General features: G+C 38.4%; 1 protein-coding gene and 2 long non-coding RNA genes across 3 annotated transcripts in view; 1 reads left to right on the forward strand and 2 right to left on the reverse strand.

Annotated features, from left to right (window-relative positions):
- The window catches only part of LOC119481616, a 319,631-nt gene that overhangs the window by 112,580 nt on the left and 187,726 nt on the right, over positions 1-19,325 (reverse strand). The window lies entirely within an intron of this gene.
- LOC119481617 lies at positions 1,707-18,571 on the forward strand. Its single transcript, XR_005205236.1, has 4 exons — positions 1,707-1,752; positions 13,432-13,505; positions 16,110-16,280; positions 18,159-18,571. It is a non-coding gene; the product is annotated as an uncharacterized LOC119481617 (long non-coding RNA).
- Positions 6,592-10,450, reverse strand: LOC119481614 (fatty acid-binding protein, intestinal-like). The gene is made up of 4 exons (XM_037758723.1): positions 10,293-10,450; positions 9,839-10,011; positions 8,386-8,493; positions 6,592-8,285 (listed from the first exon to the last, which is right to left on the reverse strand). The coding sequence occupies exons 1-4, from the start codon at positions 10,441-10,443 to the stop codon at positions 8,235-8,237; spliced, it is 483 nt and encodes a 160-aa protein (XP_037614651.1). The 5' UTR covers positions 10,444-10,450; the 3' UTR covers positions 6,592-8,234.

Below are 19,325 nucleotides of genomic sequence, written 5' to 3' on the forward strand. Positions count from 1 at the left end.
TCAGTGAAATTAAAAATCTTATACTTGGATATCAGGGCCTGTATTACGCTTTCATTTCCCTATCAACTGTGCAGCTTGGCTCACTGCAGTAAAACATTAACCACTGCTTACTGTAATAGGCACATGGTGTGCTTTCATACACCGAAGAGTCTGTAGGTTCACAGTGTGTCCAAGATCCATTTAACGCTCTAGTTCCCAAACCTTTTGACCTTTGCCCCCCTAAAATGAACCAATGTCTACGTGTGTTATGTTTTGGAGTTGTAAGCAATTCAACCAATGAGTGGTTTCCCCTTTTTAAATTGTTTTAACTCCCCCTAATTAACCTAGAGAATAGTCAGAAAACGAAACGTCTACAGCCATGCTGTGGCTCTGTGAGGCTGTACTTAGGTGCAGTGGTGTTATGAGCTGATTGCCAATGTCAGCATGCTAACATGCTCACAATGAAAATGTGAAATGTTTAGCAGATATAATCTGTGCGTTCCAAGACCCATACTATCATACCTGAACATAGTATGTCAAATGCAGTATGCCAAAAATACCACAATGTCCTACTACATCCGGTCGCATTTTGCAGTATGCAAGCCAGCATACTTTTTTGGCTATTCTGACCCACAATCCTCTGTTCAGTGGATTTCTGAGCAAGAGGGTCAAAGTTCAAGGCGCAATATTATGATGAAGTAGCATGTCCCTATTGTATGCATACTGCATGCAACCCTTTGTAAGGGCAGCTGCAATATGCACTAAAAGTAAAAAGAAAAAGTATGCGATTTGAACATAGCCATTGTTTGCCATGTTAACCAACTTAGTTTAGTGGGTTAGCATGCTAGCATTTTGCTAATTACCACCAAATACAATGTACAGCTGAGGATGATGGGAATGTCATTCATTTTGCATGTATTCGGTCACAAATCAAAGTGGAACAAGCTGAATTTTTAGCCTGATGGTGGCACTAGATGAAAAGTCAGGAGAAAACCAAACGGACTACAATTCATCCTGTGGGGAACATGAATGCTTGTACCAAATATACCTTCTTAAAGAATAATTTCAGTATTTTTCAACCTGGACCCTACTTTCCCATGTTTTTGTCTAACTAGGGACAACAAATTCTAAAATTGGTCCAGTTTTGAGGTAGAACACTGTAGGCGGCAGCCGCTCACAAGCTGCAATGTAATCCTATTGGGGCAAGCTGGCACTGTCATTTACATCCACTAAAAGTGCTTGTTTTTGCCATGACAGGCTCTGATTGCTATTATAAGTGTCTGACATTATGGAAAGAGTCTCGCTCAAGGGGAAAGTCTCGCAAGGTGACGTGTTGCCGGTGGAATAGTGGAATACATCCATGGTAGAAACACGAGTGCCTGCCGGGTAGAGTTTGTTGTGTCGGAGTACAGAAAGCTTAGCGTAGTGTGATGTCTTTTGGGGTTTCCCCATTACCAACCAGTGTCTCTTGATTGCTGGTTGATTGGAGTAATTTGGAACACCTGGGTCCTGAGTTTCAACTTTACTCCAATCAACCAGCTGCAGACACAGGTTAGTAAAGGAGACACCAAGGGTCATTGCACTTTGTGTTATCTAAAAGATTTTCAATGTCATGGCTGAATATTTAGATGATTTCGACAATGTGCTTGAGGTCTTTGAATTTGATGGCCGCCCGTATTTATTTGAGCCAGAGTATACGGATATTCAGATTTTACAACAAGACTTCTCCTTGAGCGGGACTTGGACACAATAACAGACCATATCCAGTGAAAGGTAAGAAAAAGGTTTTATTTCTCTGTAGGCTCCTTACTTATAATAACAATCTGAGCCTATCAGTGGCAAAAAAACAAGCGCGAAACGTACATTGACGCTACTCGCTTGCCCCAATAGTCACTCAGACACAAAACGCATGGGAAAATAGGGTCCATGTTGAAAAAAAAACTGGTTACCCTTAAAGAAGCATTTTATTCCCATGCTCTGGTTGTTTTGGCCATGATACATTTGTACAGATTATCTAATATTACTAAGGCCTTTTCAAAGTTGCAAAGGAGGAAGTTACCTCAGTGACCAATATGGATAATTTCTTTCTTTAACTTGATGTGTAATTGTGAAATCATCATACATGTGATCATAATAACAACACTTCCAAATCCACACGGCTGGTAAAAGTCACATTATTCCCAAGTCTCGGGGTATTTGAATAGGCTTAGATACAGTATATCCAGCACTGACTAACTGGTGACTCATCTTTCAGCAGCAGCCTGCATATGTCTGCAAAGGTCTGCACAGTCATTGTCTAAACAGTGATTGGCCAAAAGGGGGTTGTGTCTTCTTGGAAAGATTGCACAACGAAAAAAAAAAGCCCTGCTGCGCTGTTGGTGTCTTTTGTGATCGTTACTTTTTCAGATAAGCTGACGACTTCAGAGTGAGTCAGTGAATTTGATTTCACAGCGGGGGGGAGGAGGGCGAGGAGTGTTTTCTTCCTGCGCTGTCCTCTCCTCGCTCCCCTCGTCCTCACTCTCAGTCTTTTCTCTGTCCACCACTCACTATTTTTCCTCCTCCTCCTCCTCCTCCTCCTCTCTCATCCACAGCTTCCATCTCCCTCGGGTGGGCCCCTGCTCCCTCAGTCTCACAGCAATCAAAACACTAAAGGCTAACTCTCCCACTACTTTCCTGTTTCTCACTGATTTCATGTTGCTTCAATCCACTCTTTGATTCCAGTTAAGTACATAGAGATATTATTTTAATAATTTGAGTTGGGGATCCAATAATTATCTAGGTGTGTGTGTGTGTGTGTGGGTGTGTGTGTCTGCTTGTACAAATAGGGTGTGTGTCATATGATAACTTGACTGAGGATGACATCATATTAAACAACTGAAGGCCCTATTTCTGAGATGATAAAGAGCTCCACAGCACTACCCAATGGTTATGAAAACACATTACAGGATTCATCTACAGTACATGACACTGTTCCCATAATCAGTTGCTGGAAGAAGTATTCAGAACCTTTACTTTGGTAAAAGTAGCAATACTACAATGTAAAATACTCCATTAGAAGTGGAAGTCATGCATTAAAACACGTTAAGTGCTGTATATAGAGTTACTGTGTTTGAACTAACTTCATCCACTTTAAGTGTAAAATCTCAATTTGGAAGAAGAAGCATTCTACTGAAGCATATTGCTGCCACACCAGAAAAAAAAAAGATCACTATCACGTTATAATGTGAAGAGATTTTTATAACAAGATGTTTTTCAGGTTACAACAATATATTTTCACATTATTAGACCTGTAAAAATAAGTGTTACCAACTTATTACATTATAACGTGAAACTTTTCATGTTAAAACGTGATAACTTATTGTCATATCATGAAACGTTTCACGTAATAACTGATGCTTTTTTTTCTGATGTGGCAGCAATACGCTGCCATAGTATTCAAATAATTTACTCAAGTAAAAGTAGTAATACCATACATAAGTACACTATATGCAGAATGGTCATTGGATCATTAAAGTGGAGATTTTTAACTCTTTCATATATAGTTGGGTACTCTAATCTATAATAGTGTGTAATATTTTATAAATTAAACATGTGTTTTGTATGTAAAATCTTAATCTGAAAATATATGTCAGATAAAAGTAGTGGAGTTAGCACTATACAATATTGAAGTACCTCAAGATTGTGTGCAGTATTTGAGTAAATGCACGTAGTTACTTTCCACTACTGCAAACTAAACAGTAACTACAACTGTAAGAAAAATGTAGTGGAGTAAAAAGTGCAATATTTCCCTCAGAAATGTAGTGGAATAGCATAAAATGGTCAAATAAAAGTAGCTCAAATTTGTTCTTGAGTGGAGTATATGAACACATTTAGGCTACTTGCTCATAACTCATTAAATGTTTGTCTACAATACATTATTATAAGACCTAATTTTGAAAAAAATGCATGTTTAGATGTGGTATTTGTCCAATTCTAAACAATATCAGAGAAAAAGTAATATAATTGAGTGTGTTTATTATGCTTGAAATCTACATCCTGATTTTAGTTGTCATCATTGTTATACACTAAATATACTGTATGTATGTGGATTGAGCAAAAATAGGCTGTATGCCAAAACACATCTGGTACTAACTGGACATAACTACACTCCTATTAAATGTACTGCTAATTTAGAAATGGAAAGCATGAAAGTCACTTTGGACTGCGGATCCAAGCACAAAGAAAAGAGGCCCACCAACCCATTTTTCCTTGCGCTAAAATCTGCAGCCCTCGAGCCTCGCAGCATCTGAGGGGTCTCAGAGGACTTCTCTCCCCGTGGTGGATTCAGGGGCGAACCGGTGTTCAAAGCAGCCCCGCCTCTGCCAGATTAGCCCTGTGCGCGGTGGGTTTATACCTCCATGAAAGAGGGTGCCACTCAGGGCTCAGCGGGGGGGCTGCGATCGATTGATGCTAGACATCATCTCAGGCTGTCCAGGTTTAAACGGGTGTCTTATAATACCTTCACTATTTATCAGTCATCAGTGGTGCTTGGATGAGATTTTCTGGTCTATTTGAAATTGTGCAATGTCTTTTATGAATCCAGCAAAAACACAGTAGGGCTAGGTAGTGATTCAATACTGTAATTTATCATCTTATACTGGAATGATTTTGTGATGATATGATCATTCATAACACTTAACAAAATTATGTTGTCTGGATTAATCTTTTCGAGCAAATTCTTGTTAAAAGTTAACAAAAGAAGTTGTGTAACATGGTTTTAACCCTATTGTATGGAAGCCCACTTCTGCCAGGAAAACTAAATAAGATGAAAAGTTAAAAATGAATTAAAGATAAAAATAAATTGCTCATGTTGAGTCATAATTTTGACCATAGAAATACAATAGGAGTAGAATGGACATTGAACTGAACTGTCGTGCTAATTTAACTAGTACAAAATAAAATGGTAATTTTGTTAGTTGTTATGGTGAAAACATGTCAGTGGGGCTGAAAAGTGTGTTGCTTCGCCGCTAACCTAGAAGCAGAGGTACATAGTCACCGAGCTGAAACAACGTCTGTTAAGGCCAATTTATACTTTCTTTCTTACAGTTCTTACTTGTAAAAGGGACAGCCAGCATGGTGGGACTACACACCCACACACACTAGACCCCGATACAACGTTGTTGTGTTAAATATCACCAAAGAGTACAGTACGGTGCTTTTTTGACAACAGCTGCTGTACAGTCTGTACCGTGGTGGATGTAGTAACGTCCCTGTTCCCAAACAACCGGCTATCGGCCAGTAGCTAGTTGTGCTAGTAGCATGACATAAACACAATTTAATATATCTGTAAGCTATTTACTAACACACAGGGCAAAAACACAGGGTTGTGGTCTATTGTAGATCTATTTTGGAGGTACTTGACATGAAATATGACAATAGAATAGAAATCATTTTGTTTTGCTTTGTACTTTGTAGGCAGACGTTTTACTGGCGTCTGGTAGTCGCTTTCAGTCCAAATTGGCGGAAGCGTGGCTCTACTGCTGGACGCTGATGTAGAATGGAATGATCGAGTTGGCTTTCACTTCTTGTCAATATACGTTCTTTGATGTCACGCCAGCGTGAGTGAGTCTGCGACTTACTGTAAATTGGTTTATACGGAAATTAGGTTAGCTCGCTACGGTTGCAATGACACACATAAAAATGGCTGCCCTCTAACCATCCTGCTACGTTGATTTGAATGGTAACGTCCGTTCCACTCTTTTCTTTCATGATTTTGACTTTCTATCTCAGTTTTGTGTTCGTTAGTTAAAATGTTGACGTACCATGAACATTTTTATTTTTGTAACTAACTTTTCATCATTTTTTTTCTCTTCCTGGCATAATTGGGCTTCCATAATATTTCCCAAACCTAATACACAGCATGAAAGATATCCCTGATGAACTTTATAATCAGCTCTACACTATTACAGCCAAAACTATTGAGGAGCACTCAGTGAGGACCCATTAGTACAGTTAGGACTCCAAACCCTGGTCCTCCAAGATTTAACCATGCGTCTCTCCATCAAGCACTATCTTTATATATTTATTGTCCTAAAACTTCTCGGCGCTAATCCAAAAGAGTTTTTTTGAATATTTTAAATTATATTTTCAGCTTTCATATTGTGCTGAAGTATCTAGTGGTTCAACTCTAATGTTAACGCAGACACAGGTCGCCCTCTTGTGGTCAGAGAGGCTCAGTGCATATACATACTGTTATTTGAATGTATTCATTTCTACAACCCCATCATGTGAGGAATCCTCATTTCCCTATAGTGTGTTTGTTCAGATCTAGTGCTGAGGCACCCAAAAGGCCAACACATGACAGCACAAGACCCTGCTGTCATCATATGACCGGACTGCGGTGTTGCTGTGTAGGAGAGACTTTAAAGCAGAGTCTGAAACGGTGAGGTAATCCTCCGAATCCTTCCCACAATCAAGACAGCGGTTATGAACTTATGATTCTCACAAAATGTAATCGCTAAGGGAGGATCTTTGATCTGGATCAGTTGACTTAACTGGCCTGGAGGCAATATGACTTGCAAGTTTGTAGACTTTTGGAAAAACTGTTAAAAAATGAACACCAATAGACTCAAGTGAAACATGAAAATTGCTTTATTGTTACAGACTATATAACATATAAGAACCATTAGTGCAAATTGTCTAATATATGTCATGTTGAGTGGGATCATTATTGTCCATCACAATGATGCAGTCCAGTGTGTGACTAAATGGCCGCCACTGGACTTTTGTTTCTCACTCACCTCTAGTTAGGATGAAGTCAGGTAAAATGGGCCAGAAGGTTGGAGCATCATAGCCCTTTCAAATTTTACAGCCAATCACAATAACTGATCTTGCACTATAACATTGGTTGACATATAACAATAATTCTGATTGGCCTGAGGCTGTTAATATGGCCGGGTTATATTGTTACACGAAGCATGTCAGAGAATTTGTATGGGGAGCATGACGTAGCAATTGTCAGTCATCACTAATAAGGATGATAAATGATAAATTATAAGAAAGCTTACAAAGGAAGCTAAATGTTTATGAGCAATGTTTTATGACTGGCTCTTTAAAATAAAAAAAGTTGAAATTAAAAAAATAAAAAGATTTTTGTAAAAAAAAGATTTTAGTTAATGGCCCAGTTTTGCTTAGCTCAACTTTTTTATTGCATGACATGTATTTATGATGTTATTACTATGGCACACCAAAGACAATAGTTTGTGTTAATTTACTGTTCAAATTTTCTCAGCTGAAAATACTGTGATGCCCTCTTTTTATATCGGCCCATTTTACCTGAATAGCTGGCCCATTTTAGCTGAACAGCTGGCCCATTTTACCTGAACATTGTGTCGTAGCTCAAGAGGGAACCTGCTGATATTCTAACTCTCATAATTCCTAAACAATTATACTTTTTCACATTATTTTTAGATCTCATGCATAGCTTATTTGATGGTCTTATAAATCGTTTACCAAAATGTAGCCCATTTGACCCGACTCAAAAGTAGCATATATTTCCAGAAATAATGCACCTGTTACCTTGGATAGTCCATATACACATGAATAGCTTTCATTGGAACTACGTTGTACCACTGAAGTATTCCCTGTTGATAACATGTCCTGTGGATTTTCATTAATAACTTGGATGTTGTTTCTGAAAAGACAATTTTTCAATGCAGGAAGAAACACAAACAAAATTCCATTCTCCTCTTTTGTAGTCAGGTGGTTATATAAATCTCAGAGATCCCAAACTATCTGCATGGCCAGATACCACAAGAGTGTTTGGCCATTTCTGGGATACTGGTTGTTAAGATTCTTTCTAAGGCACATTGGACTGACATGGTGACGGATGTTCTCCCTCAGTTTGTATTAGCTTCTTGTTTTGTTTACTGTTATGTTGTCGTCCTCTCTCACACACTGAATTCTGCTGTCGATTATCTGATTTTGTTCAGCTGCATGCGGTTAAGTACACTTTAAATATGATATCTTTGATTTGAAACCACTCTACATGTTTATTTGACTGTTCCTGGGTTTGTTTCAAGTCATTTGGGTTTATTTCTATATAGATAATTACATGCTGTGGTTAACTATTCCTCTCTTAAAACCCTGGAAAATGTTTGAGGTACGTTATGTAGAATACACTTGACTTAGAAATGTCCTATTGTTAGAAAAAACCAACAACACTATCTATATCGTGCCATCTATGTAAAAATAAAATATGAACTTTAAACTCCAGGTTATTGCTTCTTGTAAATCCTCTTCGCATCCACTCCCTCGTAGTTGTAGCTCTGTGGAGATAAAAAAAAATAAAAAGAGAGGTGTGTTACTTTATGGAGACGTTTATGGAAACAAATACAAGTTATTGCATATTATTGATTAAAATCTGACCTGTACGAGTTCTCCTCCCACCAGAGCTCTGGTGGTGGTCAGGATCTTGCTGTTGTCTTTCCTGGTGAACTTGCCTTTCAGTATGTCACCATCCATCTCCCACGTACCCTGTTAGAAATACACAGCTGGTGATGGACGCTCTTTAAAGCTGCAGTTGGTAATTTTGAGCAAATATACTAAATAAAGTTATTTTTATAAAACGGTCACTATATCCTGATAGTAGTGCATGGGACAGATAACTTAAAAAACATGTTCCTCGGGCGCCTGGGTTAGCTTAGTTGGTAGAGCGGGCGTCCATGTATTAAGGCTTGGTCCTGACCGCGGCGGCCCGGGTTCGAATCCAGCCTGTGGCCCTTTCCGCATCCACTCTCTCTCTCTCTCCCCCCTTTCAAGACTCTATCCACTGTCCTGTCAATAAAAATGGAAAATGCCCCCAAAAAAATAACTTTAAAAATAAAAAACAAAAAAAACATGTTCCTCTGTGTCCTCCTTTGCTCATAATGGCATTTGCAAGATTTCACCACGCCCACAACCAATCAGAGCTGAGCTGTCTTTACAGCAGCTGTCAATAACTGCTCGCGGAACTCGTGAACTCTGATCAAACTGTCAAACACGACGCGATAATAATGCGTTAACCCAAATTCGTTTTAACGCCACTAAGTTCTTTAACGCATTAACACAATGTAGCGGACTCAGTTTTAAAGCTAGAGTGAAGCTTGGCATCATATGAAACAAAAAAAACTTAATGAATCCATTGGTACCAACCATGTCATACTAGCTTATCAGGAAGGAGGTTAAATAACGCTCCAAACTTGTGCTAAAATTTGGCGAGGGAAAACTGTAATTTTCACATTTTCAAAGGGGTCTTGACCTCTGACCTCAAGATATGTGAATGAAAACAGGTTCTATGGGTACCCACGAGTCTCTCATTTACAGACATGCCCACTTTATGATAATCACATGCAGTTTGGGGCAAGTCATAGTCAAGTCAGCACACTGACACACTGACAGCTGTTGTTGCCTGTTGGGCTGCAGTTTTCCATGTTATGATTTGAGCATATTTTTTATGCTTATTGCAGTACCTGTGAGGGTTTCTGGACAATATTTGTCATTGTTTTGTGTTGTTAATTGATTTCCAATAATACATACATTTACATAAAGCAGCATATTAGCCCTTAAGCCCTTATTTCATCATATTTGCTCAAACTACCAACTGCAGCTTTAACCCTCATTCCAGCAACTACATGTAATTTATTCACTGGAACTTTTCCATTGGCTTTATTTGGCTTGTTTTGCACTTTCCCCATTAGCGATGAATCTATCAATCTTTAAAAAACAAGCCACATTTTCCTAAAGCAAACCATTCCTTGTTGCATTTAAATGATGAAACGGCACCTGGACCAGCTGCTGTCGGTTTAATAATGTATAACTGAACCACTTTCAGGGCACTCACTGAGACTTCAGTGCCATCAGCCAGGCTGTAGTCGAACGGGACGCCCAGGGTGAAGTCGATGTCTTTGGTGCGGAAGGTGCTGGACTCCTTGATGTGGAACTTGTCCCCGGTCTGCTCGATGATGATCTTCAGGTTGTCGTGCTCTGCCAGCTTTCGCTTCATGATATTAATGCCTTAAAACAGAGGAAATGCATCTACACTCAGACTCTGCTTGTGTTGAAGTTTTCACAGGGTCTATTAGACTGTGAGTCCAAAGAAAGATATTTATTTAGCTATTATTATGGGTAGCACCATCAGCGTATCAACACCTCACTCATACAACAATGTCAAACTGTATTGAAACACAGCTCCATATATTGCTCTCATAAACTAGATCCAAAGGCCAGACACAGCAGAAAAAAAGAGCTGAAGTACAGCATGACTTCAGTGACCCCGTTCAGTGTGATCTACTCACCCATTTGCTCCATGAACTTGTCATAGTTATCATTGCGGTCGACCTTCCAGGTTCCGTTGAACGTCATGGTTGCAGGCTCTCTGTGGGTCGAAGGCAGCTGGTGATGAAGCACTAGCAGACCGTGGGATTGTGAATGCCCATTGGCCTCCATTTATATACTCCCTTTCCCCCCCCTATCACCTCCCACCTTCCCACCCCCCTCCACACACCCCTCCATCCTCCCTGAGCTGGCATGGAAGATGCTCTTCTTTATCTCGCAGATTATCTGTCTGCTGATGTGGCCATTTAGAGACTGTGTCAAATGTAAGGCGATTGCCGCATGACCTCGAGGATATACTAATAAATAACTGGAGTGCAACTTCTCTCAGTTGAGTCTGGCACAGTTAAACACTGTCGCTCTGTTCTGCAGGAGATAGAAAAAAAAGAGAGTGGGCTGTTTGTATGGCTGCCCATGGCACTCACTCAACTGAGCCCCCTTTCTGTTCCTCAATCTTTTCTCTGTCGCCCTGTTTGTGCCTGGCATGAGAATGAGTCGTAAAGGACTTTCTATTTGACACTGACAACTCAAGCTGGCGTGCTTACAAAGAGTAGTGAAAACTGGAAACTTTACATTCGCCCAGAACAGAAAGTTTAACACCTTAAACATTTGAAAAAAAATGTCTGTATGGGTAGGAAAATCAATCAGCAGACACGTATTTGCCTGTTTTCAAATGTGCTTATATGTGATCCATACATCTGTGAACCTAAAGTCTGCATTCATTTCTGTCAGTGTTACCTTATTGTTGCATGGTAATGTAGTTTAGACACAAATTGGTTTTAAAGGACGGCCTTATTTTAACAAAACTATCACAGCCTAAGGTCTGCTTGTAAGCTTTCTGGAGCTTTCGACCGTATCACATCAGTGGTTTGCTCAGTAGTCATGGAGATGGATCTGTTGACATGCAAGCCCAGAAGCTTTTCCAATTTCAGCCATAACACTTCTTGAAGGAGTGGTTTAACATTTTGGGAAATACACTTTGTCAGCTTTGTTGCTGAGAGTTAACGACAGATCCTACACACTACACCTTTGAGCATGAAAGTTCATTCAACGCTGATGAAGATCATGTGATATGAAGATGTGAAGATAAAGACTGAACTTTTCCTCTCAACTGTGCTTATTGTTTAGATTTTCATATTGAACAGAACAGAATAGAAATAAATGGATGCCTGGAATAGAGAGCCACAGGAATGAGTCCTAAAACCCGGACATGAGTTAGCATTTTAGGACTTCCGGTTCCCTCGTCTGGAAGTCAATGGTTTTTTAGTTAGATGCTTGAAATAAGGTCTGTGGTTAACACAAGCTGAAGAGATTTTAACATTTTGTCCTACGATATAAAATACACCAGTAAATGCCCCATTCGTGACTTTTGAAGCTTTTATGTGTCTTAAAAAAAGGCTGTTAAAGTGGCTAAATGAGACTACTAGACGTCATCACGCGGTCTCGTCCTCCTTTACAGCCTCGTTGTGTAGTTCGTTTATAGCCTAATGGTAGTTTTTACTTCTGCCGATTGCATTCACACTTCAAAAATCAAAAAGTGGTGTTCATTTGTGAAGATTATCTTGCTGAACAAAACATGTATCATAAACGTCTGTTTATCACGGAGCTTGTTTTCTGCAATAATCCAAAACCCAATGGAAAAATCCCATTGGCTTTTTGTCAAGGGAACCAAGGGCGATGCTAACTTCCTGGTTGGCTTACAAAAGTATGTCATCCCTGGAGCACTCTATACATCCAAACTTGTCATATAGAGTAGCATTTGCAAAATGTTAGTTGTCGATATATAATAAAAAATGAGAGCGTGTTAAAAAGACAACACTGGCATTGTCTTTTTAAAGTACCAAAGTAGTTGTCATTCAGCTTGTGTCCTCGGACAATGGGACACTATAGCTGCATTCTTGAGAGGAAAAGCTGTGTACTCGGAGCTGGACTGTTGGATTATTATGGTTACTGAGAGAATACTGAATACACTGTTCACACCTCAAGAAGTCCTCTCAGTCACTACAAGAATCCATTTAATGTAACAGCATTAGCAGAGGAGCAGTTTGGGAATGACACAGGTAAATCTAATATGTAATAGAAAGAGAACACACATAGCATACATCATGTTTCAGCTACATAGTTATCACAGTTCACCACTGGATTTCCATATTCCTCGCATGCTGCATGGTTAAAGGCACATTTAGGCTCGAAGCTATAGATGAAAGAGAGTCTCACATATAGCATGACAGATGCTGCTTAGAAAAGATGGTTAGAGGGATAAATCTATGGGGGGTAACCCGCTTCCTGTGCTCAATTTATCTGATTAATGAGCTTTCAGTGTTCAGTAACATCAGCATAGAAATAATGGCTATGATGTTTTGGGTGTCACTACAATATAGATGGGTAAACAACAAAATAGTCTAGTTAGGTTGTTCTTAAGAGTACTTTATAGGGGTGGGAATGCATTCAGTTACGATTACATAACACTAATGGGATGTGTTGCAATGTATCTCAGACTGTAAATGTCATTAAAAATAATGATAGTGTCTTGATTATAGGTGTCTCCCAACACGTAATCTCTTTACTGCTGTCAATAAAGACAGTTTGTACTTTGACTTTTTACTGAGCTCACCTGATACAATTTGTACTGTAGACTATAGCTGTGATGCACCATGATGGGATTAAGACAGATGTAATCATAGTTGTTTTATGTTTGCTTTTATCAGCACAGAAACCACGCCGTGTCCGCCTATCCTCAACCACCTTCACCATGTTGTTTGTGATGTTGCTGCCGGTAGAGTTTTCTCTCCATGTCTCTGGGGCTGATGTTACACTTTGATGTCATAGCGACTCTATATAATCTCACTAATGGCTCTGTTATTAATATAATTAGTTCATTGAGCCTTTTCCCACATTGCTGTGCCCCAGTGGTCTCAATTACGCTTATTAATGTTAACACCACATCTGGCACTTTTCTAGTGTACACTATATGTCTACATTCATACCAGTAAAACAATCCCATGGGAAACATCGTATATACTGTATATGCTAGTAGTCTAATCACTGGATTAATTAATAATTTTTATATATTTATATTTATTTTTTTATGTATTTTCGCAGATCCTTCTTTTTCGTCACTTTGATGCATGGGGCACTGGTTAATTGAACATACCAGCAAACTGCATCAAACACAGGTATTACAATTAACAGTAAATGTTGATGTCATAAATAATCAAATCTCTGTTGCATGCAGTGGTGGAAGAAGTATGCAGATCATTTACTTCAGTAAAAGTAGCAACACCACATTGTAGAAAAGCTTGGTTACAAGTAAAAGTCCTGGATTACAAATTTTACTTAAGTAAGTATAATATATCATATTTCATTCATTGATCCTATTTTGTATTAATAATCTGACTCTGTAAAGTAACTAGTAAATGTATCAAATAAATGTAAAGTATTAAAAAGGACAATAAAGTACAAGTAGTAAATGTACTTCAGTACGATACGATACAAAACAAACCGATACGATACGATACGATAGGATACAATACGATACAATACAATACGATACGAAACGATACGAAACGAACCAATACGATGCGATGTGATGCGATGTGATACAAAACGGGCCGATACAATATGATAGGATACGATAGGATACGATAGGATACGATAGGATACGATAGGATACGATACGATACGATACGATACGATACGATACGATACGATACGATACATATTATTTGTGCGGCATTTGAATCCAAGTACAGTACTTGAGCTGAAACAATTAGTTGAAGTAATCGATCGTAAAATAATTGATTAGTTGATCAGCAGAAAATTAATCTGGTAATAAATTAATAATCTAAAGCCTGTGTAAACTTGAATATATGTCTCTATAACATTGAATAATCATGACTAAATAAGTTATTATTTATTCAGAGTTAAACACTGTGTGGGTGTGGTTTCAATCCCACATTGGATTTTTGTTCAAATGTTGCTGAACTCTGACCAGTGCACAGAAGAACTGAGCCCAACCCACATCAAACCAGTGAGAAATGTAAGGACAAACCCACAAATACAGAAATCTATCGTGAGAAATAACCAAAATAGTTTTAGATTTTAGATTTTGGACTGTTAATCAGACAAAACAAGTAATTTATAGACGTTCCCTTGGGCTCTGGGATATAGTGCATTTCTCTCTATTTTGTTGACCAAACAATTATACAATTAATCTAGATAGTTATTGGCAGAATTAATCAAGAATAAAAACGTAAACTGAAGTTTCCAACTCACCAATATGTTACTGCATTTAAATTTAACTTATTAACCCTATTTTCCCATGATGTTCAGAATGAACAGGATTTCTTGCCACACAGTTGTAAAACATGAGTCAGTTTTTTTCGTGACCAAATCTTTATGAATGTTTGACACTACGACACAGAATGGCACAAGCCCATATTTTTAGAAAATTGACATAATATATATATATGCAAGATAAGGAACAAATATAACCAAATAATAAGTACAAAATTCAGGAGAAAATGATGAAAAAGAAAGAAAAAAATCCACTTACACATGCAATACTTTATTGAGATTTTTTCTAAATATTGTCCCATTAATATGGGTTGTATTTGTCTGTAGTCACAGCAGAAATGCAAAACTCTGAGCTGACATTGTCATGATGTATTGTAGATATATCTGCTGCTGTGACAGAAAAACTCTTCAGTGATGTAGTACTCCATCTAGTGGACCACTGACGCAGCTGCTGGCTCCATTTCACTTCCTTGTTGGCAAACTAACAAGGATGTTAATGTTCATATTGTCAAAACTGCTAAGAAATATTGAGATCTGGGTTCAGCCTTACAGGAGTTGCAATTTTGGGATTTAAGTTACATTGAGCAAAGTTTAACACTTATGTATTCAGGCATTTTTTGTCTTAAGTATTTGGCAATTAAAATTATTTTCTAATTATGACAACAACTTAATCTTTTTAAGTTAATCTTCAATCAGGTTTTGCTGGAATTTAATAGTGATTTCCAAAACTTCGCATAGCCTGCAGCATCTGATTGCAGTCCCAGAAAAGCCCCAAGTGCATACATACTACTGTAAGAAACACACAATCCAGTCCTAAATATATCCCTGCCGCCTCTGGAGAGTGAGTGAAAGTCAATATTATTGAGGCTCAGCAATGAGGCAATATTTGAATTTCAAATGAGCCTCAGACAGTGGAGAAAGCTGGCATTCAGTTGCCCTGACACGAGTGTACACGAATAGTGGAGAGGCGAGCTCATGACACGGCGCTGACAAATAGCCGGCGCATTATGCTGAATGAGAAACAGTGTTTCAGAGAGGGGGAAATGGGATAATTGATCCAAATTAGGAAAGAGTGACCTAAAGCACTTTGCGAGTGCCAGCGTAAGGCAGAATGAGAGCGGTGTTAATACGTCTTCTCAAATGAAGTAGGAACTTACAATCCTGCAATGTATAAAAGCGATGATTTATGCAGAAGGACTTTGTGCAGGTCCAGTTGGTTGAGAGCTTCAGCTTTTGGAAGAACACCAACAATGATAAGAGTGATTCAAATTCAGCAGGAGATTCTTTATTGAAAGGCCTTATTTGTTCTGCATAGTTTGAATGTTTTATAGCATCTCATATAAAAATTTGACTCCTCAAAATCGTGAAATAATATAAAAAATCCTCGTGTTAATTGTTGACTCTCTTCTTGGTAATAGCTTCTCCCTTATCTCCCTCATTCACCCTTCCCATATTTATTTCCCTGCGTCGTCGATGCGTTCCAGCTCTGAGAGAGGGATTACACGTCTTTCTTGGTCTACGTCCTAGAGCCTCTGCCGGGACTGCCACCCACCACAGGACCTCAGCTGCTCCGGGCCTACCAGCATGGCTCGGATGTGGGTTTATAAATGATCCGGGAACAGGCGCCATGCGGTGCCCCCCCAGAGCACACCCTGGTAGGCCTATATGTACATGTGCTCGCAGAATTAAATGATAGTGTTACACCAATGCTAGTCCCTGTCTGGTAAAGTAAACTACAGGGATCCCGAAGCATCAGCCAATTATTATTACAGTGAGTTTCAGAGCAACAAACTGAGAGATAAGACGGCCACTTTCCAACACGAGCTTTGTAGATAAATGCAACAAATACCAGCGGTTATTACGCCTCTCAGCTGGAGGAGACCAACTGACCTTATCATAGAAGATGCAGTGGTGAGTTTTGTAATTATCTCCAGTAATGAAGCTGAGAGAATCTAAATATGGAGGCACCGGAGTGTCAATAAATGATGTCGTCATGATCCAGAACTGCTTCAACAATCTCGCATCTGTACAAGATGACAAGCCTTTATTGTAGGTTAACAGCAGTTTAAATAACTGGATGAATTAAGAAATAAAATATCACAAACCTCTACCAAAGCTGCACAGTCCTCTAAATATGTTATTTCATCATTAGAAAATGTATAGAAATGTTACTGCATTTGGATCTTCATCTTTAAATTACGGCTGTCAAATAATAACACAAATTTGTTTTAATGCCACTAATTTCTTAACGCAATCGATCTTTTGGTGGTTGTAGCGGGCTCAGTTTTAAAGCTAGAGTGAAGATACTGGGATCATATGAAACCTAAGGAATCCATTGATACTGTACCAACCATCCCATATCTTTGTTTATTTTGAAGGAGGTTAAATAACGCTCCAAACTTACACTAAATTTTGGCGAGGAAAAACTTTCATGGCCATTTTCAAAGGGGTCCCTTGACCTCTGACCTCAAGATATGTGAATGAAAATGGGTTCTATGGGTACCCACGAGTCTCCCCTTTACAGACATGCCCACTTTATGATAATCACATGCAGTTTGGGGCAAGTCATAGTCAAGTCAGCACACTTGACACACTGACAGCTGTTGTTGCCTGTTGGGCTTGAGTTTGCCATGTTGTGATTTGAGCATATTTTTTATGTAAATGCAGTACCTGTGAGGGTTTCTGGACAATATTTGTCATTTTGTGTTGTTAATTGATTTCCAGTAATAAATAGATACATATATTTGCATAAAGCAAGCATATTTGCCCACTCCCATGTTGATAAGAGTATTAAATACTTGATAAATATCCTTTTAAGTACATTTTGAACAGATAAAAACATGTGCGATGAATTTGCAATTAATCATGGACAATCATGTGATTAATCGCAATTCAATATTTTAATAGATGGACAACCCTACTTAAAACACAGTGATAACATGACAATGGAATACATGTCATGTTTTTTCATACAGGTTGGTGAAGTAGTTCATTTAAAAAAAAGCAAAATACTGAAATGCAGCTGAATCCAGATATGCACGCAAATGAATCACTCGCTCCTCACGCCATGGCCAACTTTGCATCCAAAATAATCTAAATCTGTTAAGTACATTTATAAAACTACATTGTGTTTACATTTCCACTTCAGTTTAACTGACTAATTTAATGGATAACATGCTAGTTAGTGAGCTTTAGAGATGCTGGTACCAAAACCATCAGGTAAAAGATGCTAAAATGCTCCATAGAGTGAAGAGGAACCATAGAGCTGGGTCATGATTCTTTGTGGGTTCATCACTATGAGTGACCCCTCTTACATTATACATAACAATTCGATCCATTGTTAATACCAAAATATAATTTATGCTGCTTTAACCTATCACAGTTTGTCATGTATTCATCCACACAAATTGTTGCTGTGACATGTTGGCAGATGTTGGCAGATGTTGTACATACGTGACGAATCCATCTGCACCTTAATCATCTCATCTCCTCTCTCTCTCTCTCTCTGTGGCTGTCGCTGCCTTTGTATGGAGGTTTCAAGTCATCGCAGATAAGGAACGATTTCACACTGTTAATCAGATTGTCCTAACGATCTGCTCCCCTGCAACATGCATAGTTCGGCATGGTGCTTTCCTATGAGACATCCACCTCAGATCTAATCCCCTTAAGCTCTCCACTCCACGGGATTTATGGGAGGTGGCGGGCAGCTGTGGATGAGTTACTACGGAAAGATTAAGATTGTGTGATGCAATGTTGGAAAAAGGCAAGGGAGCTTACTGGCAGAACGTCAAAAAAACTTCCCGTTGTTTTATAAAGTCATATTACAACATAACATATCCTTGTAGTTTAAATTTTCCACCTCTGAGACATCAGAGTTTCTGAGAAACAGTATCTCCTCTGACTCCTTGCATGTTTTAAACAGAGAATACCAACTTCTGCTCTCCAGTCGGCGATTTAGAGTCCCTTCATTTAAATGCAAATTGGCTCAAGAATTATTTTATACATCAGTCTGTCCTGTTGCTAAACCAATATCAGTGTGCTGCTAAATAGGATCTGAATACAGAGGATATAATGTGATATGTTTCATTGTCATAACTGTTTGAATATGTTTTGTACGTGTATAAAAGTGTCATTAGGGTATTTTTAACCTGTATTTAAATTTCTTGAATGGAACTGCCCAAGGATGCAAAATCGCATGCTGTATCGCATTGTATCATATCGCATCATATTGTATCGTTTCATAGCGTATCTTTTCATATTGTATCGTTTCATATTGTATCGTATCGTTTCATATCGCATCATATTGTATCGTTTCATAGCATATCTTTTCATATCGTATAGTTTCATATTGTATCATATTGTTTCATATCGTATCGTTTCATATTGTGCCGTATCGTATTGTATCGTATGGTATCGTATTGTTTCATATTGTATCGTATCGTTTCATTTCATATTGTATCATTTCATATTATATTGCATTGTTTCATGTTGTATTGTATCATTTCATATTGTATCGTTTCATATGGTATCGTATTATGTCATATCGTATCGTATATTTTCATATTGTATTGTATTGTTTCATATTGTATCGTTTCATATTATATCGTATCGTATCATATCGTATCATTTCATATTGTATCGTATCTTTTCATATTGTATCCTATAGTTTGATATTATATCGTATCGTATAATATCGTATC

This window comes from Sebastes umbrosus, chromosome 22 (genome assembly GCF_015220745.1).
Source record: "Sebastes umbrosus isolate fSebUmb1 chromosome 22, fSebUmb1.pri, whole genome shotgun sequence".
In the NCBI taxonomy this organism is placed as follows: domain Eukaryota; kingdom Metazoa; phylum Chordata; class Actinopteri; order Perciformes; family Sebastidae; genus Sebastes; species Sebastes umbrosus.

Bases quoted from the DNA above. Each gene is read 5' to 3' on its own strand.
- LOC119481614 (XM_037758723.1), bottom strand. From the start codon at position 10,443: ATGGAGGCCAATGGGCATTCACAATCCCACGGTCTGCTAGTGCTTCAT. The intron at 10,012-10,292 runs GTGAGTAGATCA...CTCTGTTTTAAG, and splicing joins CAAGTTCATGGAGCAAATGG to GCATTAATATCATGAAGCGA. The intron at 8,286-8,385 runs GTCAGATTTTAA...TTATCTCCACAG, and splicing joins TGGGAGGAGAACTCGTACAG to AGCTACAACTACGAGGGAGT.